At 47.1% G+C, this 23,657-nt stretch overlaps 1 protein-coding gene across 13 annotated transcripts in view; it reads right to left on the reverse strand.

Annotated features, from left to right (window-relative positions):
* Nucleotides 1-23,657, reverse strand: part of LOC142372105 (RNA binding protein fox-1 homolog 3-like) — a 616,940-nt gene that overhangs the window by 13,549 nt on the left and 579,734 nt on the right. For 9 of the 13 annotated variants that reach the window (XM_075454905.1, XM_075454903.1, XM_075454900.1 and 6 more), the window contains 9 exons: nt 19,632-19,775; nt 14,584-14,637; nt 11,976-12,068; nt 11,282-11,342; nt 11,135-11,188; nt 6,579-6,711; nt 5,476-5,515; nt 3,230-3,288; nt 833-911 (listed from right to left, as the gene is read on the reverse strand). In XM_075454905.1, the coding sequence (XP_075311020.1) occupies nt 833-911; nt 3,230-3,288; nt 5,476-5,515; nt 6,579-6,711; nt 11,135-11,188; nt 11,282-11,342; nt 11,976-12,068; nt 14,584-14,637; nt 19,632-19,775 (717 nt within the window). Of the gene's footprint in view, nt 1-832; nt 912-3,225; nt 3,289-5,475; nt 5,516-6,578; nt 6,712-11,134; nt 11,189-11,281; nt 11,343-11,975; nt 12,069-14,583; nt 14,638-19,631; nt 19,776-23,657 lie in introns of those variants that run through there. The other 4 variants (XM_075454908.1, XM_075454910.1, XM_075454911.1 and 1 more) reach the window with 3 other exon arrangements.

Below are 23,657 nucleotides of genomic sequence, written 5' to 3' on the forward strand. Positions count from 1 at the left end.
AGAAATGTCTTAATTAATGAAAGCTTTTAGCTAGCAGCTGCACCGGGGAACTGAACACTGTTTTTTTTTTCTTTTTATTGCTGTTGAAAAATCGCATGCATGCCGGAACGGTAAATTTGAGTCGTTTCTCAAGCAGAGAGCACGCCTCTGATCAAGCTTGTGGGCAGAAGAGGAGGGCGAGACAACTCCCTCCCTCCGTCTCGCTCTCATTTGTGTCCCACGGCACACTGCTGCATGCGTTTGATGCTCCTTAATCTCTAGGTTTGGTCTGTGAGCCCGGTCCCTTCCCCTCATCGCCATAAAAACAAAACCAAAGAGAATCTCTCTCAGTTTAAAGAAGAAGAAGAAAAAAAAAAAGATTCTGTTTTTATTAAATAACACTTTTCATCTTTGATGTTACAGTAGCTGCAAAAGCTAGCTAAAAACAGACATTAACAATTCAACTTCATCCCTTTAAGTTTGTCTGAATGGGGAGGAAAAAAAAAAAAAGATGATCCAACTCGCTCCACAGCGAGTCGGATGATGGAAAATGAAAAGAAAGCTTGAAAATGCAAAGTCTGTGTTGAAATGGGGTAAAACTGCAGTGACAGTATGTTTGTTGCACTAAATGTCTGAGCCAACTTCCACATGCCGGGTTTTCACAGTACTGCTCAGCTCCACTGGGGTGTGCCAGATAGCATGACAGAAACTAAAAGAAATTCATGAAAAAAATACGTGAATAAAGGCCAGCGACCGGCGCGGTCCCCGGCCTTTACTTTGGAGTGTGTGCCAGCTAGTGTCATGATGTTGGAGACGGTGAAGACAGGAACAGGCGGGCTTCTCAGAGACTTACCATGGTCCCCACACTGTATGTGGCGGCAGGGCCAATCGTGTGGTGATAGGGGTCTGCTGTTGCATAGACTCTGCCATAGCTGCACGACAGGAGGCACAGAGAACACGGTCATTGATCTATCATTGACGAGGGGAGCGGAACATTTATGCATGCTTGTTTAATGCTCAACCCCTCAAGTCAACTCTTTCAAGTCTCTAACACAATCAATTATTTCCCTCCTCGGCCTCCTGGGCTCGCTGCATTATACAAGGTGGTTCAAAAAGGCTAGTTCAAAGGTTGGTGAATTATACTTGTCTTTTCGTTGTCATCTTGATTAGGTGGATGGAATAGGTAATGAGTGGGTGGAGGCGGCAGGAGAAAGATGCAAAGAGAGAACACAGTTGGAGCTGGAGGGCTTGGTCTCTCACCCTGTGCTTGTTTACCCAGGCTGCACACTGGGCTCACGCCCCTGTCTTTTCATTGTTGCTGGTTTGGAACTAATCCTTCCAATTTTCTTCTAAGACAGGACAAGATGTGTCTGCCTTATTTATTCGTCTTCACATATTCCTCTATTTACTCTCCCCTTCTTTTTTTTTTTTTCCTTCTCCCCTATGCTTGCTTGCAAATGAGGGTCTGCACGGAGCAGATAAGGCACACCCAGCCAAGGACTGAGGGCACCAAATCAACCAGGAATAAAAAAAATAAAAAAAAGTGGAGAGAGAGGAAGAAATTCTCCCAAAGGAAACAACAAGAAGACATGCAGCATTCATGCCTTTCGCATGAGCTACATCCAGTTACATAAGACCTAAAAATGGCTCGGCCCATTTAAGTCCGGCAGCACCCAAGGTCAGAAAGGCTGTCTGGGCTTCCCGGGGAGGAGGCCGGCGCCACGAGACGGTCAGGGGAGGTCTCCGTGGCCCTCTTATCTTCGGCGAGCACTAAACCCCACAGGCCCTCTAAGTCTAATATGTCGACAAAATGACTCTCAGCAGAGTGGCACTGCTGACGGCTGGCGGGTCAAACCACTCCGTCCAATGTCACAGAGCCTCAGCAGAGCCTCAGCAGAGAGCTAACGGGGTCTCTGGAACGTCACGGGCTCTGATCCATCGCTCTCGCCCGATATAAACTCTGCTTAGTTACTTAAAAGGCTTTGGTAATGCTGCCTGTGATCACCGCCGGCTTTTCTATGATTGGGCCGACGGCTCCGCGGTAAGTCCGATAAGGTATTGCTGAGACAATACAGACAAACCCCTATTGATCCATTGGGCATGACCGCTTATTCAAAAGGAAACAAAGAGACAAAGCAAAACAAACAACTCAAAGGCGAATTATATTAAATCTCAGGGAAAAGTACGAGCAAGAGAAACAGGAATTAAATCACTCAGAGAAGAGGGGGGGGGGCGGGGAGAAAGCTGCTGTCCAATTTCTGCTTTCGCCGAGCACGGCTGCTCATAATTCGAGCTGCGGCGAGGCCTGATAAATCTTACATTATCGATATGATCTTCTGGCTCTTGGGCAGGGTGTACGTTATCACAAGTGACATGCTCAATCCTTCCCAGATTAGATTCCCAAACCAGCCCACATCCCGGCTGACAACAGCTTTCAGGGGCCCGAAATGAATCAGCGACGCCTCCTCAAACAGAGCACACCTGAACCGGAGTGACATCACTCAGAAGTGATGGAGCTCCTTCTGGTCCTTCTCCCCCTCGCTCTCCGTCTCCCAGCCTCCCCTCCGCAGACCTGAGGCCATTCATAAATACCGCAGTGATATACCCACTCTCCCATCACAAGCAGAGAGTCGTGACATATATCACTGCTTTTCTCATAGAGTCCAACAAGGTTAGTCTGCATGTTCTTTAGCTCCGAGCTAAAAAAGAATACGGCGGCGTGCCTAATGGATAAGATAAAACGAGAGGCAGAAAACCTCAGGAAACCCCTAAATAACCTTCACAGAATAAATAGTAAAACGCTGAGGAAGCAGCCACCATTCATCACTGATACGTTTGGCCTGTAGATGTGTTCCTTATTGTTAGGAAAACACTAATTATGGAAGGTAAAAATCTCCCCTGTGCAAGTCCTTCACTCCCTGCTTCACTCAGTGGAGTTGCTCATTAGCAACGATAGCTTGTCGAACACCGTATGGATGTTTCTATCATTTCAACGCCTCGGTATCGCACTTTGTTTCTCATGCACGACGCGGTCTCAGCGAGCTGCTCCACGGCAGATTTTTTTGTGTTTTTGGCTTCAAACGGTTGCTGATGATTGTTTGATTGGGTAATCTGTCTCGTCTTTGCAGTTGCATGGAAAGCTCAATAGACCCAGAGTACATGCATCATTAAGGTGGTCTTTGCTCAGCTCTGAGATCTAAGGTAAGGCAATTTCATTAAGTGTTTTGACTGAATGAGGAGGGATTCTCACCTGTCACTGTAAGCAGCGGTGGTGGTGGGCTGGGCAAATCTGTATGCTGCATAGCCTCCCTGTTAAGATACCAGAGTATTAATTAAGCTCAACCCTGCTGGAGAAAGGTTAGAATTCAGATACTCAAGAAAACAACAATACAGACACAGATTTAAATTGCCTTAATAGTTAAATGTCACTGCACAGTATTTTTTGGTCATTAGCCCACGCTGCAGGCTCCCTCAGAGACACCAGAGGGTGCTGTTTGATGTATGGTGCGTTCGGCAGGAGGTGGCAATAGGGGGGGATGAGTGATGTTCTGAGAAGCAGCACATTTGGGGAGCGACCCATTGTCACACATTCAAGTAGCTGCAGCGGCGTCACCACGTGAGCCGAGTCCCCAAATCCAGCCCATTTTTAGACTGAGGAGTCTCTGCTGCTACATTATTGAACATCCCCCTTTTTCCTTTACACGACCCCCCCGGCTCGCAGGAAGGTAGGAGAAGGTTCGACCATTGGGGAGTCAGGACTGCTGTATTCATTTGCCAGAGTGGGGAAGGAATTAAAGACCTCATTGTGGAGTGCTGCTATTACTCTCTTTGAAAAATGAAGCTGTTCTCCCACTGTTTTTCTATTAGTGCTACTGGAGTGCGTGCCCATCTGTGTCCATACGGCGGATAGGTGGCTTTTAATAATGCATGTTTTCATTCATTTTTAAACTCGAGGGGGAAGTCGCCCGATCGGGAGCGTCTGCCGCTTCACGCGAAATCAAGGCGTGCGTCATGCCGATTGAATCCCGCTCCCCCCCAATCCTCGTCAGGGTTTTCCGGGGGGACAGGAAGTCGCGGCGCTCCAGGCAGATGACTTCCTGTGGGAACAGGCATGCCTTGGGACTGTGCTGATTACAGCAACAGCCCCAACAAACACGAACCGATAAATCACTCCACCAACATTGTCAAATCCTGCACACAGCAGTGCAGCACATTTGTTATTTTGTCACGGAGACTATGTGTTAGTGCAGTCATGTATGTGCGCACTGACGTGTTTCTGCATGCATATGTATTAGCACATGCAATCTTGGCGGTGTATATTTATGTGCATACACTTTTTCAGATATTAGCCGGCTGGTTTTGACAGCACTCCGGTGTCCCCTGAATGATTGTTGGGGACACCGAGGGCTGTGGGACGGCTTCCTCCCGGTCACTCGAGACCTTCACGCACACTCGGCCGGTCTGAAGCAGTGCAGTGGCCATTGCCAAAAATAATGGCAGCGAAGCCCCAGAGGCCGGACCGACTGGGTGAGTGATTGATCAACCTGGCCAGGCCTCGGTCAGGGGACGGTGGTGTACGGGACTTGGCTGGAGGTGCCTGAACAAGTGTGAGAGACAAACAACATCACTCAAGAGCACAGCCTGGGTCTCTGCTATGATGGTGGGTGTCTCTGCAATAAAAACCAGTGAAATACCGTCCTATCATGTGGGCTGGTGTGCAGGCCATATATCACTCGGTTTAGCATTTCATTCCCAGACGCCGTCAGGGTGAAAGTGAGAGGCAACTGTCACTGCCGCTGTGCCCGCTGTCATTTCGCTATCTCAGCAGACGGCGGCACGGGGGAAAAAAAGCAGCAAAAATCAAAAGGGACAAATTACAAACGTTTGGGCTGGTGTCAAAGGGGGGCAGCGTGGTAATTTCGGCATTATCTCCCCAGCGCTCGTGCTCCTCTTTGTCAAGGGCGACGTGGAGCAGGGCCAGCCCCTGATGTGACCCTGCCTGCACGGACAGCTCCAGAGGGAGAGCAAATCCCTTTATCGGCTGCTCCTCTTATCTCCCTCACGGCAATGGCAGGGAGGAACCGGCTCCACTTAGGCCTGCGCAGACCCCCCTGAGGCAGGCAGGGATATCCCAGCCAAGCCCTCTGAGTGAACACAAAACAGAGAGGAGGAAGGAGGGGGGGCCCAAAAAGCCAGATGCATCTAAAGGAGTAAATGACCTAACTTGACATGGGACACTGAGTCAGGGCCCGCCTTTTTGCCAAAGTCTGAGATCATAAGAAGAGTGGGAGGAGGGAGGAGCTGAGGGGGTTTTAAATTTTGTTGTTGGGTTTCTTGGCACGGTAGACAGAGGCCTAATCGACGCCGGCTTGGCAGCAAGGCTCGCTGAAAGCTTGGGGCTGAGGAGATCACGTTTTTGTCTCCAGGGCTGAAGCCCTTGTCTGCATTACTTCTGTTTCATCTAAGCAGGCAGGAAGAAAAGCCGACTGTACTTACATAGATCTCTGCACCATAGAAGCCATCTTGGTACACCACCCTGTGAAATTGTAGAACAGGAAAGGAGGATTAGTTTGATTCGGTCTACGCTGCTGAGTCCCAGCCCGAGCCATTCTTACTATTTTGACTGTTTGCATGTCTATAGGGTCAGCTTTTGGCAGCGTCGGTGCACTGTACCACAAATAATGAATGACACATTAAACTGAAAGGTGGAACCGTTTCAGATCCCTGTCCAATTTTCTGCTCTGCTAAAGTTGTTTGTCTTTCCAGTTGCTGCAGTTGTTGTCAGGAGGGCTGGTGGTGTTGGAGAGAGGAGGGGAGGACAATCGAAAGCAGTGAAGGCAGCTTTGTCACATGACTCCGCTATATAAATCAACCGGCTGCCATCAGTAGCAAAGGGCCCCAGAGTGGGAGGGAGGGGAACGTGGGATTTCTAGTCCTGGTTTCAGCAGCGAGTGCCTGCGCAGTAAGACGGATCCTGATCTAATCACAGATAGACGGCTATACTGGGCCCTCGGCCGGCCTCCGGCGGACCTCTCCCACGGCCACACAGACCACTGCTGATAAGAGTGCGTGAGGCAGGGCTGCACAAAGCCAGGAGATCAGCGTAGGCACTGGTCATAGTCCAGTGAGATCTGCCCAGTAATGCACTATCTCAGCCCTCTACAACTCTCGCCTTGCCTTTGTAGGTTGCTTGTTTTGTCAACAAAAAAAAAAAACATACAGTTCTAAGGATGGGCAGGGTTAGGACGTAGGTGCTGAAATACAGAATTGGACCATGATGCTTTAGTGAGTATCTTAGATTCATAAAACTACTAGGACATCTTCTGTTTCCTAAATTGTCTTCCCATCTGTCTCGGTACCTGACTTACCGCACTTACTCTAGCACTAGTTCTGCTCTTAGCTGTTTGGTTTTGGAAGGAAATGCACTTATGATTTCTTGTGACCTGAAGTTCTTTTGGCCACCGACACTTATTGTAAGTCGCTTTGGATAAAAGCGTCTGCAGAATGACCGTAATGTAATGTACTAGATTTCGACTCCCACGCCAACGTTTGCAGTTAAATACACTCCAGACTAGAGAGGTTAGAGATTGGACACTCACGCTCCGTAAGCAGGGATTGGTGGAGGTGGAGGAGCTGTGCGGAATGTGTTGTACACAGCCCGTCCCCGTCCTCGCAAGTGGGCACCCCTATAGGCCACCGTAGCGCCTGTGGCAGGGTAGGGGAACCCTGTTACTGTGGAACAAACACACGAGACAAGAGAAAATGACTTTCAGAGAGCATCCTCCACTTGGCATTGCTTACCTTATGACAGAATACATTAGAGAGAGACGTGTGGCACTGCTTTCCCTATGACAGAATGCATTATGTGGAAGACAAGGAAACAATAGATTTAATCTTTTCTAGGTGCGCCTCATCGAGCACTCTTCCTTTTCCCAGCTCGCTGCTTTGTGCCATACTCAGCAAGGATCCACATTTGCTGTACGCATCCTTCCCTGATGCCTGGCGAGGGGCAGCCTTGAAGCCCAAGCAGGTAATGGATGCAATACCACTAGTTTCGCACCACGGCTTTTGCATAGTTTAGACACAATGGGCTAGCAGCGAAGAGGAGAGTGGGAGGGTGGACAGGGTAGAGGGCGATTCTTCGGGTTGGATAAAGACGAATGGGAAGCAGCGTTGGTGAACAACCCAACTGGTTGCTTAGAACAGTGCTGGAGGGCCCGAGCCCCATCAGACCCACCCGGGTCTTTGGTCACAGCTACATGTGTCCTCTGCAGATGAAATGGGGTGAGTTGGGGTGAACAGCAAAGGTTGGTGATGGTTACAGTTAGATTAGAGGACACGTCGGGTTTCCATTTAACCTTCAATCAGTCCACTGGCTGTCTGATTACAGGCTGCATACAAACACACCGAGCTCTCGGCATGATTAAGTCAGTCTCCACCATTCCTGCAATTGTAATTCCTTCACAGCCCCCTTTCCCCAACACAGAGTCCATCAAAAAACAGTCAGCCCCATTTTTCTTCATCTCCAGCAAACGCCCCTTTGTCACCCTCCCCTCACCTCACTCCTTTTTTTACCCATTTCCATGACATGCTGCTTAGTTTCCTACAAGCAGAGTTCACTCTATGATAGCGGCTTGTCTCATCTCGTTGGGCGGGTTGAGACGGGGCCTCTGTTAGGGTGAACAGCGCAGGTTAATAACATGCATCCGATGTGAACCTGCCGCCGCTGGCAGACGGTTCGTCGCAGTCTCAGAAAAAAAGTAGACTGCAACGAAGACCCACGATAGCGGCGAAAGCTTCCGCCTGGTGTTCCCGGGCGCAGTGTTAACCTTGCAGTTGGTTGCGACCACTGAGCACCGTAATGAACAACGCAGACTCCAGCCCCGCTGCTTCAATATAGCTGACAGGGAGACAGATTAGTGGTGCTTTTAAAAACAGAGAGAGCCAGGTTTAATGTCTTCTGCCATTAACATCACGCTCCATTAGTGGGGTCCGCACACATATTCAAACTCAGCGTCTCATTTGGCCAGGTGACGCCCACGTACCCCGCTGCACCCACCCACTAACCTGCAGGGCACTTTGTTTACTGCCAGTGTACCAACACAGTGCCTGGACTTGCAGGCCCCCCCCCCCCCCCCCCCCCCCCTCCGGAGAGATTTATAATGCTGACCTTGACATTTAAATTAGTCTCTTTTTTCGGAGCGGTGGACATCTGAGAGTGCAGTTGCTAAAGGGCAAAAAACAATCCTCCTTGATGGTTTCAGAGGTATTTTTTCCCTGTTTCCTCCTTACAAATCTCTGCTGTTGTTTGCCCCCCCTCCTGAAAAAGAAAAAAAAAGAAGCCTCTTCCTTTCTTTTGAAAATTTGTATGCGATATGCATGCAGTGATGTATGTGAATGTAAACTCATAATGAGTTGGCGATAGGCTACACTGCTTCAATAATAACCCATAAATCAAAGGCTCTGTCACACCTTGGTAAGCGCGTGAAAAGCAACAACAGCCACGGTGTACGAGAGCACAAACCTGGTCTAGCCACCAAAGTCAAACACCTTTTCCGGGAGGGGGGCAGGAGAAAATATGAGTTATGTGCTGGAGGGCGGCAGGGTCACACTGCACCTCATATGTCATATGTGTCAACTTGAGAGAAGCTCAATACCTGCAGAGCCAGTTGGACCCGGGGTAATCCAGCTCTGTGCCAATGATGGGGTCATAACCGGCTCCCATAAAGAAAGATCTGATTTTCCACAAGGTTGATCTCTCTAATACTTCCCGCTCAAATACATCGGGCAATGAGCACCTAATCCACGCACCGGGGACCAAAAACAGCTTAATCTAATCAAGAGTCTGGAGCTTAATTATCCCCCTAAAGTACACTCCAACAATGAGAGGATCTGTCTACATATATTAAGATGGCAATTAGCCTTTCTTTTCTGTCATTTACACAGCTGGTAGCTTTTCATGAGTGCTCAAGAAAACTCCACCTCAGTAACGGAAAATATGAACTGGTGAGTGAAAAGCTACTCATCTCCTGCCTCCCTCAGAATTAGCTGCAGAGTGGGAGCCTGAGGGGGGGGGTGGTGGCCATATGACGCCATTTCTAAGTGACAGCTGTCCGTGGCGCTAAAAAACCTCCAACAAGAGTAAGGAAGAAAAAGTTTGCCAATTATGTGGAGAGGAGCAAAACAGTGCAGTATGCAGATCTGCCTCGGAGGGGTTTTTCCTTCAGGTTTTGATGTAATATTAATGACTGCAACCATTTTAATTTTAGGAATAAAAACACCGAGCTGAAACTTTTTGTTGTTGATATTCCATACGTAAAACGCAGCAAACACATTGTGGAGTTTGTTCAGTATAAGAGACGCGGCAACCCTTCAGCAGGGTTCTGCTGACAGTGTTATCTGGACCCGGGGCCGGTGCCGCAGACCCCACCAGGTACTCCCCGCTCCCCTCCTCCATCAGGAGGTGGAGCCAATCTACCCTGGAAGAGGTTAAGAGCGGGGAGCCGGCGTGAGGCTCTCATCCGTCATTCTCCTGAATGGGTTTTGAGGACAATAAACCTGTAGCGCCAGGACGAATGGAGACGAAGTGTGCTGTCACCGAGCCAGGATTTATGGCTCCCAATTTCACTGATCTCCTGCACAGAAATGAGGACTGATAAACAGTGATTAATCGCCTTTACATCCCATTTTACTCCCACCAAAAGTGTATTAACCATAGCTATGATGATATTGGAATATGTCTTGAATTCTGCAACACAATTCTTGTTTTGTTTTTTATGAAGGAGGGAGGAACGTAAACCGGTTGAAATCCTGGTCAAGGTAATTTTTTTTCCCCTTTCCGTGCGCGTTAAAACAGCCTTTTTGCTGCTCATTAGGGAGGTTTTGTTTCAAAAATGTATCTCTTATTTATGTTTCCCATCTTCCCAGCTGGCAAGCATATGTTGTCGTTTAGGCTTGGCAAACTCCAGCGCCATGTCAAGACGACTTGAAAAATTAGCAGCCAATAAATCACCCAACCCCTCCTGCTTCCCCTGCCTGGAGTGGTGGACCACACTCCCTCTGATTTATGAGATGATTTGGGAAACGTGTGTGTGTGTGTGTGTGTAAAATGGAGAAAGCGTGCATGGAAGAGGGAACATGTATTAGTGTCTGTGTTCTACTTTGGTTATCTATTTCTGTATGCTGGTATTCTTTGGTCTGAGAGGAAGAGGAAGCAGCAGGTGAAAGCGTCCCGAGTAAAAACGATTCAGAGAAAAGTCCGCCTGAACTTGTGTACGTCCTGACGTGCGCGCATGTTTGTGTGTGTAAATAATTATCAGGGGAAGATGTCGAAACCAAAGGAGTGTTGGGGGGGGAGGAGGAGGAGGTGAGTGGGAGGCGGGGGGAGGAGGGGGTGAGGGGTTGAGGATGAAATAAAAATGATAGATGACTGCTTTCTGTCATGGACAGTTATTTAGAGGTTCGCCGTAAAGCTGTCCGGGGAATGAACAGATTTTAGTCTAATGAGCAGAAAGGAAAGCCGTTAAAGTGGCGCGATGTGCTCAGCACTTCTTCCAAATGAAATAGTACCATTTCCCCCTCATTAAAATGCAAAGGGTTCATATAACATACAGCAATAAAGCTGGCATGTCGAAGCAGAGAGAGAGATAGGGAAAACCCCACTGAGCTCATCTCATTCCTCCATTACTGAGACCAGAAGGAATAGCGGCCTTCGACAGGGTGGGTGCCAACAATATCGCTCACTCAATCTCCCTTATTCGGTTAGCTCTGTAAAAGTCAATCTGGCGCACTTGGCAAATCCATCCACAGCAGCAGCCTCCACAATCAGATAACAGTTGCAGGGGCGCTTGCTCTTGAAATCATTTTTTTTTTTCTCCAGCTTTACAGTTGCACACCGAGCAAACAATGGCTCAGGCTCCCCTCAGTCACTCACAGAAGCTTGGATCATCCACTGCTTATCTGAGCTGCTCTCAGATTCACTTTGATTTAAGGGGAATTTCATGTTCAGTAGGTTCAGGATGATCCCGATTGTAGAAATTCAGGGGTTAGATTGGGATTGGCTGCGGCTGATAGTGGCCTCAGGTATAGCACAGTGCGAGTGGTGGAAGGTAGGCAGGGGGAAGAAAGAAAGAGAAAGCGTTCGTGGAGCTCTTACCGGCATACAGTTCAGGACCATAGACAGCTCCTACGACTGGATTCAGCTTCCAGCCTGTGAACAAAGAGAAGCTCAACTCACCCAGGCAACGTAATGCAAACACTGTTGTCTTTTCAAAGACTTTTACAAAGTCAGTTTGGCACGTACCATTTGTGTAGGGGTTGGCCACTTTTTTGTTTGTCATCACCCGTGCCGTTGCATTGTTCACCTGTTCGGAGCAGCAAAGCACACACACCCTGTGATCACACGTTTAAGACACCACGCAAACATCCAGGATGAGGGCCACAAAGCAAGCAGCAAACCCAGAGAAACATTCCTTAATCCGTGAAATAATAATCAAATGACGATGTAAATGTTTTTGGATTCATCTTGTCATGACTTTTACAGATTTTTTTTGTTTTTTTTTTACAGAGAACATGCACCAGTTACCCACAGGTATGAATAAATAAAAACATCCTCCGGTTTCTGTTGGATAAACAAATGGATTCCAAAAGAAAAACGCAGATTTTCTTCTGCGGACCTGATGAGAATGAGCGTTTGTCGTAAACAGAAACAGAATTAGAGCAGGCAACGTTAAACGATGGTGAAGGGGGGGGACTGGATAAGAACTCAAGAGGATGATGGCATGCACTCATTCTGCTTTGTCAGGTAACGTCCAGGTTGACATGTATGGATTCCACATTCTACTGAGAGCGAGTTACACGCACCATTATGCATGCATGCATCCAGGCACACACACACACACACACACACAGCAGCCACATGCGTATGTTTAAAGGTAAGTCGAGAAGGCAGCAGGCAAGAAGGAGAACATGTGGGAAAAAGGGAAAAGTGAAAGCACCTCTATTTTGCGTCCCTCTACGATTGTACCGTTTAGTTTCTCCCGTGCACGATCGGCATCTGTGCTTGTTTCAAAAGTTACAAACCCAAAGCCCTGAGAGAGAGCGCCACGTTAGCCACAGGTAGAGAAGAAGAAGAAGAAGAAGGAGAAGATGGACACACACGCACAGCGGAAAAAGAAAGGGGAAGGGAGGAGAAGAGGAAGAAAGAGGTGAGAAGACTGGAGTAGGTGAGCAGCAGCGGCGGCAGAGCCGAGTTGTAAGCAGCCAGATTAATTAGAGGCAGTTAGTGAGGTGTCAGGAAACAGCAAACAGAGAGATCCAAGGAGGAGAGGATGCCGGTGACACGACCTCACACAGCAACACCAACAAACCTGCCCGCTTTACCCAATTAAACGGCACAGCTGCGGTGGCACCGGTGAATGTTCGGGAAGCTGCGAATGCAAAACACTGTCGGCTGCTGTAATTATCTGCACAACTACACGACGGGCTCCCTTTGAAGATGTGGGCAGCGGGAGCGGGAGTGAGGACGGCTTCTCTTCAGATCGACGCTAACTTGATCTCTGGCCCGGTTTTAATTCACTGCGCTAATAGGTTGGACGGGAAAGAGTGAGTGGTGTGGCTGCAAAGAGAACCCTCTGTGATGGAGAAGAGCAACGATATTGACTCTAGACCCTGACCAACATGTAGCCAAACCTCTCATTTCCATCCCATCCCCCCAAACTCTCTGCCTGCCACGCTTCCCTGGGGGGGGTTTGTCACTTCCTTGAGTTATGTGGACTGGGATCCTGGACCTGAGCTCTGTAGTGGAGGCATTAAGATATTCTGGCCAAACAAGTCCCATTCCTTTAGTTTCTCTCTCTCTCTCTATATATATATATATATATATATGTATGCTTATAGAGGTATGTGTGGGGGAACGGGGAGCGTGGCCGCACCGCCCGATAATTGCTTGAGGATGTAATACATGTGAGAGACGGTGCGCAGTGTGATCTTGCATGCATACACAGGATCCCCGGGCTGCTATTTCTGGCATAAATGACACGGGACCTGTCCTTGGGGGGAAAAGAGAGATAAAGAAATAAATTCAAAAAAGGAATTGAGGGCAGAATTAATCCTTTGGACATTCACCCGACTGTGGTTACCCCCTCCATCTTTTTTATTTATTTATTTATTTATTTTTTATCATCCACGAATAATTAGCTTACAAGAAGAGAGAGTGGAGCCACCATTTTTCAAAGGAGACAAACATATTGAATGCAAATTGCCAAAGCTTCATAGGAAATAGATTATTTATTAATGGGCTGATAGGTTCATTATATAGCAGAGAGAGTGTGCGAGGGAGAGAGGCATCATGGGTAATGGCTTTGTGGGGCACAAACAATAAATGCTTGTTACGGCGGAGGAGGCAGGTTTATCCGGTGCTCAATCTTGTCTGGCAGAGGGGGCCTGAGTGCTGCAGCAGCGCCTGGTTCCAGGGCTCTCTGCATGCCGCTGCACCAGCCCAAAAGCACTCCCAGGTATGAATGGGAATCGATAGTATTCATGGCTCAACACCCAGCCAGGGAGCCTGTCGCCTTTATGAATGGGAATATGTGAAGCTTAGTGCACTCTATTAAATGAACAGCTGGATGAGAAGCAGTGGGCTGTTCACACCGCCGCAGGCTTCACCTGTCCCGGTGCGTGGTTAGGAGAATGATACTGCAGCCCTGTTCTCATGGCTGCCTGGTGCTCCTGGTTTGGGGGGTTCGGATGATTTATCGATACATTTTTCTCTGTATATATCGACAAACTAACCGCTAACTCACAGCGTTGTTAATTTGGACTGAAAGTCGTGCATTAATCTGCTGAAAACAGCACCCAAAAGTTGCACTTTTGCTTCCCTGCCCAACTATAGTTTACATAAAACAACAGTGTCCTGATATTCCCCCCCTCCCCCAGAAATGCTGAGCTTTGTTTATTCAAATAAATCTGCATATTTGTGACCTTTTTTATAAAGACTAACAACCTCGGTAGGAACTGGCGAGCTCGAGGCCCAGAGCCGCATAAGTGGTGGAAAGTCAGAAAGTGCTGAGAGAGGGAGTAGCACGTTGTTAGTTTTGCTCTTATCGTTGGATTTTTGATGAACAAACGCAGAGGAAGGCCAAGCTCATCCTTCAATTGGCTGCTTGGAAGTGAATATATGCAAACTGACAAAGGGTGTCCTGTTTGAAATGTGAGGTAAAAGCAGTCTTTATATTTATATTCGTTATCACGAAGGCTGATAAACCTGAATAATGTCGGACCGTTTCCAGGCCCCTACACAACTAGTTTTCAATTGCATATGCTTGAGGACCTGCAGCCTGCTGGTGGATTAAGTGAATCTGAAACAGCTCAATAATAAATTGATTGACAGGGCTAATGATTCACAACTTGGGCGAGAGCTGCAACAAACAACAAAAACAAAAGGGAGAGAGGGAGAAAGAGACGGAGAGGCTGGGCGGATGCAGCTCTCCAGGACCAGGCTTAGAGACCACTACTCTCAGCCAATGTACACACCACACTAATGCCATCATTAGGAAACAGAAGAAGTACATGGTAATGAAGCAGCTGGCGTTCTAGTTCACTTACCTTGGATCCTCGCTCATTAAAGATAATCTCCACATCTAAAATCTTTCCAAATTGCTGCAGAGAGAAAAGAAAGAGAGAAGAGCAGTGACGGAGTTAGAAAGCCTCGCTGGCTGTGAATTCGTGAGAAGGAAGGCTGGAGAAAGAAAAAAACCATTAAGGCATTATGGAAATGTTACTTTTGTGAGGAAATGGTGGTCAATTTGCATTTGTTAGCTCAGCAAACAGTTGTTGAAGGTTGCTGGCATTGTTTTAAAAAAAAAAGAGAGAGCTCATTGCTGCTGCTTTTTGTATCTGTGTCAATACTGTGTGAAATGAGACCAAGAAATACTACGTCACAGAATTCATGGGTTTTTTAACCCTCCTGTTGTCTTGCAGGACAAAAGTGAGCCACTACCATGTTTAGCTGTAGAAAAAATACCTTAAACTATCTTTTTCCAACTTGAAATGTTATGACTTTTCCCAAAGGGACATTAGAAGAAGTCTTTATTTAAAAATACTTTATTTTTGTTTATGTTTCCATGTGGGCTGTACACCACTAGGGTACAAAGATTGTCTTATGGGTCATTTTTTGACCTGTGAATTATAAAAACATTTAAACACCAGGAAAAAGTTCACTGTTTTTTTCCCTTTCAATATAATTAATTCAGAAGTAATTACTTCACATTTATATAACAGCAATAATAAACTTTTATTATGTAAAAGAAAACTGAGAAAACAAGAAAACTGTTGGTCCAACTGACCAAAAAAAAAAAAAAGTGTAATCCTGAAAACTGGTGATTGTCTTTTTGTATTGTGTAACAAAAAATACATGATAAAAAATGTATTGAATTGAGTTGAATAGATAAATAACAGGTGGTTTCATCATACAAAATAGATTTTGGATTTAAAATTCAATTAAATTGCTTTATTTTGGGGCTCTGGTAGGGCGGCACAAGGGTTAACAACAAGGGTTAAAGGATAAACGGTGACGTCACATGTTATTCTGATGCCGCTTCAACTTGTGGAAAGTTTAGTGCTGCCTCTCTGTTCTTTATCCTCTCTTTGTTTGTGCGCCCGCACAGTCAACAGGACCTAAGGGCCGGTCCCCGGGGCTTAACATGCTCCAGCCTTTCGATTTAACAGGCCTGCCTCTGGATCATTAGAAAACAGAGGAATGAAAGTAAACTGTAAGTTCCTCTAATGAGTGGAGCGAGTGCGACTTTTAATTGCTGTCTACAATGGCCGTATTATTTCATTAAAAGTAATTACCCTGTCAAGCGGTCCGCGTCGCCTTCATTTCAGCACAACAGGGAAGAAATGGGCCTTCCATGTGGTCGACGCTCAATGGGAATGGATGGATCGTTTGACTGAGCCACTAATAGGGGTTAGGAGGAGTTGGCTATTATCTGGCTGGAGTGAGTGGAGTGGAGTAAGCTTGAGGAGCGGAGGGTTAGAGGAAAAAACTTATGTTTCCTCATGGCTAATGCAGCAACCCTCTCCACACTGAGTTACAGAAAAGAAACGGCTCGGTTATTTAAAAGCGTCTTCTCCCTCCATAGATCCTATCCACACATCTGCCTCCTATGGCGCTCGGCTCCACTGACTCGAACGGGGGAACGCGGGCATTTATATCCCAGCGTGATGCCCCCTTTCTCTCGCCTGAGAAGACAATGCTTCCCCCACGCAACGTGCAGATGCTAATTGTTTTAACCGAGTGTAATGGGCTTGTGGCGTCGATTAATTAGTTTCAGAGGAAGTCGTCTTTGTGGATTTCCACATGGCGCTGGGGACTGCTCGCTGCTCGCCGCTGATCTCATACACTTCTGTCCCCCACCCACCTACTCCCTCAATCGCACACACTCAGAAACAGCTGCATCAGCAGCACTGATAAACAATAGCTTCAATGGGAGGAGTCTCCAGAGGGAGGACAAGGGAGACTGATGTCATCTACACTAAGAGGCTGCAGCTCCATCCATCCACAGAGCGCAGAAACAAACCCTTTAAGTTCACCCACCAACCGCTGGCTTACTCATTTAAAGGGATAGTTCGCCTCTTTTGACATGAAGCTGTATGACATCCCATATTAGCAACATCATTTATGAACATTGAACAGGCTCGTTTTGGCGAAAGTAGTTCCGGCTAGTTGGCTGGGGTTTAAAAAATAAAGCGTTTTGCTTCTCAAAACAATATGCGTTCAACAGAGTAATACATTTGCATCACAAAGTCGTTCTCCAGGAAAAAGTCAGAGCTCACAATCGCTTGGCCCTATTTTCTCTCCCTTCGTATCACTGCCTGCTGCCGACAGCCGCGCCTGTTACAGTGTTTGCTGCTCGGTCTGCACAGCAGGCAGTGATACGAAGGAAGAGAGAAAATAGGGCCAAGCAATTGTGAGGTCTGACTTTTTCCCGGAGAATGATCTTGTGATGCAAATGTATTACTCTGTTGAACGCATATTGTTCTGAGAAGCAAAACGCTTTATTTTTTAGTCCTTTTGCCACTTAACTCCTAATAGATAATCATTTTCAAGCATATGAAATAATGTGATCTGCACTTAAGATGTGTTTCAGAAGCCGACTGCTGTACATCTGTGGGAAAGTTAGCAGCTTTAATTTGCAGTGAAGGAGCTAAAAGTTGTAAACACAGCAATATTTTCTGGACTTGGAGGCTCTTTCTCTGAATAAAATTAAAGGCGGGCTGTGTTTATTTGCCCGTGAGCTTCCGAATGTGTGGAAGCAACAAACAAGATTGAGGTCCTCGTGCCTCCACCTTTGATTAGCCTGAATATCTTTGAGCTCTTCAGAAACCTATAATTACGCCGCAGTGCTCTGTGTGGAGAGCATGTTTGAGCACAGCAGTGAGTGTGACAGTAGGATGGAGGGATGGGGGGGGGGGCTGATTGCTCTGGGGAACGCTGTGAGAGCCCTTACATGCACTGAGAGAAGCACCGCTGAAGAATCCAGTCGCACAAATGAGGGCGCCCTCCAGCAGCGCAGCATGGGCTCCTCCGCACGGAGCTGGCTGGCGCTCGGAGTGTTTTCATTTCCTGCGCACTTACCAGCTCTCCGAGATCACAGTTTCTAATTACTGATTAACGTCCGCCGCGGATGCCCTAATGAGACCTTCATTCAGCGCCTCGTTAAAAGCTCACAGGTCTCTCCACACCCTCGACTTTGCGGCAGCGTTGCTGCGTGCGTCTCGGGGGTTTCTGCGTTTGTTGCCCGGCTCCTCTGAGCCGTGCGGGAGCAGATGGAGCTCCCGGCGGGGCTTTGCTCTGCTGTTAGACGCTCTCTCCAGCGAGCGGTGCAGCACCTCCACTCTCTTTCTCCTCCGTCTTCCCCCTGCCTGCACGTCTGTGGGGTTTCACTCAGGCGTAACAGTAATGGCGTATTGAGCCGGTGGCGCTCCAGAAGCCATTAGAGCTGGAGGGATGAGGCTTTGCACACGCTGATCACACAAAGGCCCATTGTGGAGGCCATGTCAGAGGGTGGAGCGGACCAGCTATCTCCTTGCCAAGCTCTAACCAAGACAATCAATCCCACAATCCTTCACTATGCCAGGAGAGTGAAAAGGAGGGTAACGGTTAGGAACAGGCAACATGTGACTGAGGGGGATGATTGAGGGAGACTGGGTGGGCTGCAATCAATTTTCCATCATATATCTGCATGCAGCGGCCGGGCACACAAAGCCTCCGAGCTAATTACGGAGGTGATTTGGATTCCACACGACCTGCACCGGAGCTGGGAACAATAAAGCCAACAATCAGAGAGAAAGCAGCCATGTTGTCTGCAATTTATAAAGCCACAGGTAGGGCTCATGAGTAATTAATATCATCAGCTGGATGTTGTCTTCATAATGACGAGAATTAACGCCTTTGGCTCCTAATGGTCCAATTAGTGCTGAACATTCTGAAGTACATTTTTGGCAATCGTCTCAATTCAGATGCATTATCGTTATTGAATTTGGTTCCGTTGTTATCGAGGCTTCTGTGAGACACGAGGGCGAGCCGTTGAACTGCGTACTGCCTCGTTAATTAGCCGGGGGAGACGGAGGATTTCTGACGAGGACCCCTGGTTTCCTGATGTGTAAACTGGTTAGTCTGCAGCTGACCGTCCCGCGTGTGGAAAATGATTCAATCTGACACCTGCATTTCTTTGAAACAAAGAATAAAACCTGCGAACAAATCTTTTTGATAGAGAAGTCAAAGTGGAGCGGCTTTCATTGCTCGGCTAACTCCTCCCTCGGGTTCGACCTGCAGGTTCACAACCCGATTGTGACGGATTGAGCCGTTTATCACCTGCAAAAAAAACTCCCGAAGCCGCTAATACCGCTCTCCCCGTCCCAGACAACGGAACCAATCAATGCATTAACGAGACGACGGTGGCAGCTTTAGTTATGTGATGTTTTCCTTGAAGCCAAATGCTCCATTTCATAAAGCTGTAATAATTTCCTCTGACATTAGGGGGGGTGCAGCCCTGGATTAATACCATTAAACGGAAAGTGGTTTAGATCATTTTGGAAAATCTGTAAAGCAACATTCAGGTCAGCAGTTTTTTGGGTTTTTTTACTGTATGTGTCTGTGGGATCAGAGCCACTACAGACTTTAAAGTTCTGATGCTCTGAATGGTCCAGGACCAGAACGCATCAGGGACCTCCTGACCCAGTATGAACCTTCCAGACCCCTCAGCTCATCTGGATCCGGTCTTCTATCAGTTCCCAGAGTCAGAACCAGACATGGAGGAGCTGCATTCAGCTTCTATGCTCCACATGTCTGGAACAAACTCCCAGAAAGACTCAGATCAGCTGCAACACTCAGTGTGTTTAAGACACGCTGAGTAAAGCTCCAAATCTGAAGCTTGAGTTTCAAAACTTAATCACATTTTAACTCCTGATTTTATCTATTGTTCTTCTTATTTCTTTCTTTTTTGTGTAAAACTTAATTCATGCTTTTTATTTCTACTGTTTTAATGTCTCTGTAAAGCACTTTGAATCAGCTTGTTGTTGAATCGTGTTGCACAAAAATAAACTTTGCCTTGCCTTACAGTAATTTGTTACTTTACTTTTATACCTACCCCAAACATTTGCCTTAAGTCAGGGTCCCGGAAACGGAAGGGAATGTTGGAGACATGTAACCTTTTGGGCTGCTGCTTCTCTGAAGAGTCTGAGTGCTGGAGCTGGAGCTGCTGAGAGCCCTCCGTTTGCGTCACATCATCTGTCTGCCGGGGGGAAACAAGCACAGAGAAGACACAGGTTACTCATTAGCTGCTACAGTGTACTGTACCTCCTGGTCCTGCGGTATGAGAGCAGGGGGGGGGGGGTGTGAGGCCTGACTGACTAACTTACTCAGCGTCTGCCATTTTTCAATCTGCCCAGAAAGCCAAGGCGATAAACAGCCGATGACTTATAGTGTCAAACCTGAGGTTGTGCATTACAAATCCACTTATTAATCTCTTGCACTTAGCTCCTGAGCAACAGGGAAGATTGAAGGTGCTGACAAAAAGGCGTGGATATAGATCCCACGGAGCCCTGACATGTCTAGACTAAAGACACATTATTGGTGACGTTTGCACACAGCCATCAAAGTGCGAGGCCCAGAGCCCTCAGCGTTGTTGTTTCCATCATTATGCGAATGCGACGCTGACATTTCTATATAAATGACGTGTCTGATGTCATTGACAAATTCTACTTGTTTCTCTGTGTGACACCGATGATGGATTTCCCTGAGCGTTCTGGTTGCTTGTCTGCTTAGATGGACCTTGTTTTTGGAGGCAGTTTTATTTTCCGTGGGCGAAAAAAAAGGCTCGTTGGTCAAACGCACAGTTTGTTCTCGCTTTTAAGTCGTTTGCGTTTTTTTAACAACGTGCGTTCAGACCTGCCTTCTCTCTGCGCTTTAAAGCTTTAAGACGACTAATATCAATAAATGAGCTTCCTATCAAATCTGCCTTCTCACAGTGTAAACATTTAAGGACTGAAGTAGAACTTTAAGACATTTCTAACTTGAGTTTTTACCATTTTTTTGCTGCTTTCACTCTTATTATGTGAAGTTGACAGTTTGAAACACATGATTCTTTTTAGTTTTAATAACCTTTTTGGCCTCCGTCACATGTTGGATGCTTTACTTATCTCAACTTACATTATTTAACATTACATTACGGTCATTCTGCAGACGCTTTTATCCAAAGCGACTTACAATAAGTGTGTTCCACATCGGTAGGCAGAAGAACTTCAGGTCACAAGAAATCAGAAGTGCATTTCCTTCCAAAACCAAACAGCTAAGAGCAGAACTAGTGCTCGAGTAAGTGCGGTAAGTTAGGTACCGAGACAAATGGGAAGAAAATTTAGGAAACAAATAAGTGCAGAAGGAGCTGGGACAAAACAGGTGACGTCCTAAGCTAAGCCTTTAGCTCAAGAACCTTCAGGTTTATCTTGTGTTTTGAATTATAAACTTGAATCTGAAGTGTTTCCATTAAAAAGAGTGTAAAAACAGCATTTTTACTTTACTTTTATCCTATTTTGCTGCCATTTTTTCCATAAAAACGTCTCTCTCACTCTTTTTATAAAGGTTCTGAATATAGCTTCCTTCACGCTGCTTATTTTAATCTGCACAGATTGCTGTTTTTTTAATAATATTGTCCTAGTTTTTGTCCCCATTGTACCAGAAACCGTTCCTCTGATGCCGGGGATACTTCACACACGAGTTTCAGCACTCGATGCCGATGCTGTGAGCAAGTAAACAACACAGAAGTTTTAAGGAAATCACGCCGCTGCACGGCCTCCATATTTTCCTCACAGTAATTACCTTCATGACCACAAGAGGTCACTCATCAGGAAAAGATAAACTTTGATTTTGGGCCTTTGAACAAGCAGTAAACGCTGAGGTGTTTCTGACGGGGACAGTTTTCATCTCACAATAGCAAACAAATTAATAAAAGGAAACGGAAAATGAATGCTGATTTAGTGCCGGCGACTCTGGAAGGGGACTGAGTAAAGCAACAGAGCGAGGAGAGGAGGGGAGGGATGAGAAATGAGAGAGTGGAAGTGGCAGATATTGAGCACAAAAGCTGTTTGAATGTGATATGTAAACTGCGAGGTCTCCTGGGAAGTGCTCGGAGCACGGCGCACACAGACACAATCTTGTTCTGATGCAGACGTGAAAGGAGAGGAAACGCTCTCACACTCGGGTAACCCTCGCCCTGCTCCCAGGCTGCCGGATGGCTGCAGGCCTCCCTCTTTGTGATACATTTCCCACCATTTAGGAAATGGGCTAAGGATTTATTCATTATAATTCATCATCGCGGTATTATCATTATCATCATGATCGTAATGATGATCGCCTTTATTATTCTCATTATCATAATCACAATCTCCACTGTAATGGCCGTCATTTATTTGGTTTTTATGGCCCATTCGGAGACGGTGACATACACTGTTAGCAGTGACAGTTGTTTGATTCAAGGTCCCGCTTTGTCTCCCCTGCAGCCATCCAGGTATGCAGCAGCTTCCCTGAGTCCCACCTGGGCCCCGACAGTGTCCGGCCCCGAGGTTAACAACTACTAAAGGACGGCAGAGCAGGAAAAGTCTCTGAGCCGGCCGGACCTGGAATAAGGAGTGGATTTGTGACAGGGAGAGACGGGTGGAGGGGTCCTAACTCTGGCGTGTCCCCTTGTGCTGGAGGTTAATAGCCTGAGTAGCCATGTTGGGCCCCAGGGGTGACACGTTGCAGACAGATGCTGGGACTGTGGAGGGTGACAAGGTACCGGAGCCCCACGGGTCAATCTGTTTCATCGGTCACACATGACACTTATCGACCTTTAGCATATGTTGCCAGACTACTGAGCACCGATTGTCCTCCAGCTCTGTCTGTGTGGCGTTTTATCACGGCGGTCGCGTGTTTGCAGACATCCAGATTAACTTTCGCTCGGTGCTCAGACAGGCCAGCAGCCCGCTGACATCAGGGGCAAACACACATACGGGGAACACAAATGCTGAATCGCTGACTCCAAGCACCCCAGACTGCATACTACTAACTCAATAACTTCGAGTGTCACCGAGATCCAGGACGCCTGCCTGTGCGCTCTGCTCCCGAGGCTCCAACCTGCCTGCCTGGCTGTGAAATGGTGCTGTAGCAGTGGAAAATAATTACCTCCGCATTACCATAGGAGGCCACCTTCAGTGGCACTTTACTGTCCCGACAGCTGCTGTCAAAGGGAGGAGGAGGCGGGATGCAAAACACACCATCACCGCCGAAGCCAGCAAAGCTAAGAGTGAGAGAGCTGTCAACTCCAGCAACTCTCCGGCTTCCTGTTCAGTCATTTCTCTAAAAGACTCCCTTGCTGTTATTTGCAAATCGCCTGCAAAGTGCTCTGCTCAGCACTTCCCCCCCCCCTCCTCGCAGAGTGGCATTACAAGAGCATAATTGAAACTATCTGATTGGAATGCTGCCAAGCAGGTAGATTACATCCGATTAAATAGGAGTTGGGGTGGGTTGGTGGGTTGGTGGGGGGGGGTTTAGAGTCTTCGCTCACAAGAATTATAATGCCTGAGCCTTAATTCATTACTTTCCTCTTCCGGTCCTCCACTGTTTGTTTTCTTTTTCTAAAGAAGCAGCAAATATATCCTCTCCATCACCAGAGAGAGCAGGGAGTGAGTGAGAAGAGGCTCTGAGCTCATCCGCCTGATTTGTGTAAAGTAGCCGAGCATTCAGAGGCACTTAGGGAAGAGTGGGTCCCATCCACTGTCACGGACACCAGTCCCACCTTCCTGAATCATCTCTGCAACACGTACGCCGCTCTTTTAAACCCTTTTTACGCCAAAAATCACTGCATAACTTACCCTATTGTTAGCTCGATTCTTTCATTGGAAGCTCAAGAACAAGCCGGAGGAATCTCAAGTTAAATAAAGTGTTTATTGATGGTCACACGTGAATCACATCAGAGCTCCCGCAGGAAATCCGTTAGGCCGAGCCTCGATTTCCGGGTATCTTTTGTTTTTATAGCCTCATTGTTTCACATAGGTTGGACTCACACTCAACCGAGTATGATTGGACATGAGTAGGTTCAACATGCTTCATAATATTCTCTGGATCAGCCAAATGTTAA

The sequence above is a fragment of the Odontesthes bonariensis genome, chromosome 21 (genome assembly GCF_027942865.1).
Source record: "Odontesthes bonariensis isolate fOdoBon6 chromosome 21, fOdoBon6.hap1, whole genome shotgun sequence".
In the NCBI taxonomy this organism is placed as follows: Eukaryota; Metazoa; Chordata; class Actinopteri; order Atheriniformes; family Atherinopsidae; genus Odontesthes; species Odontesthes bonariensis.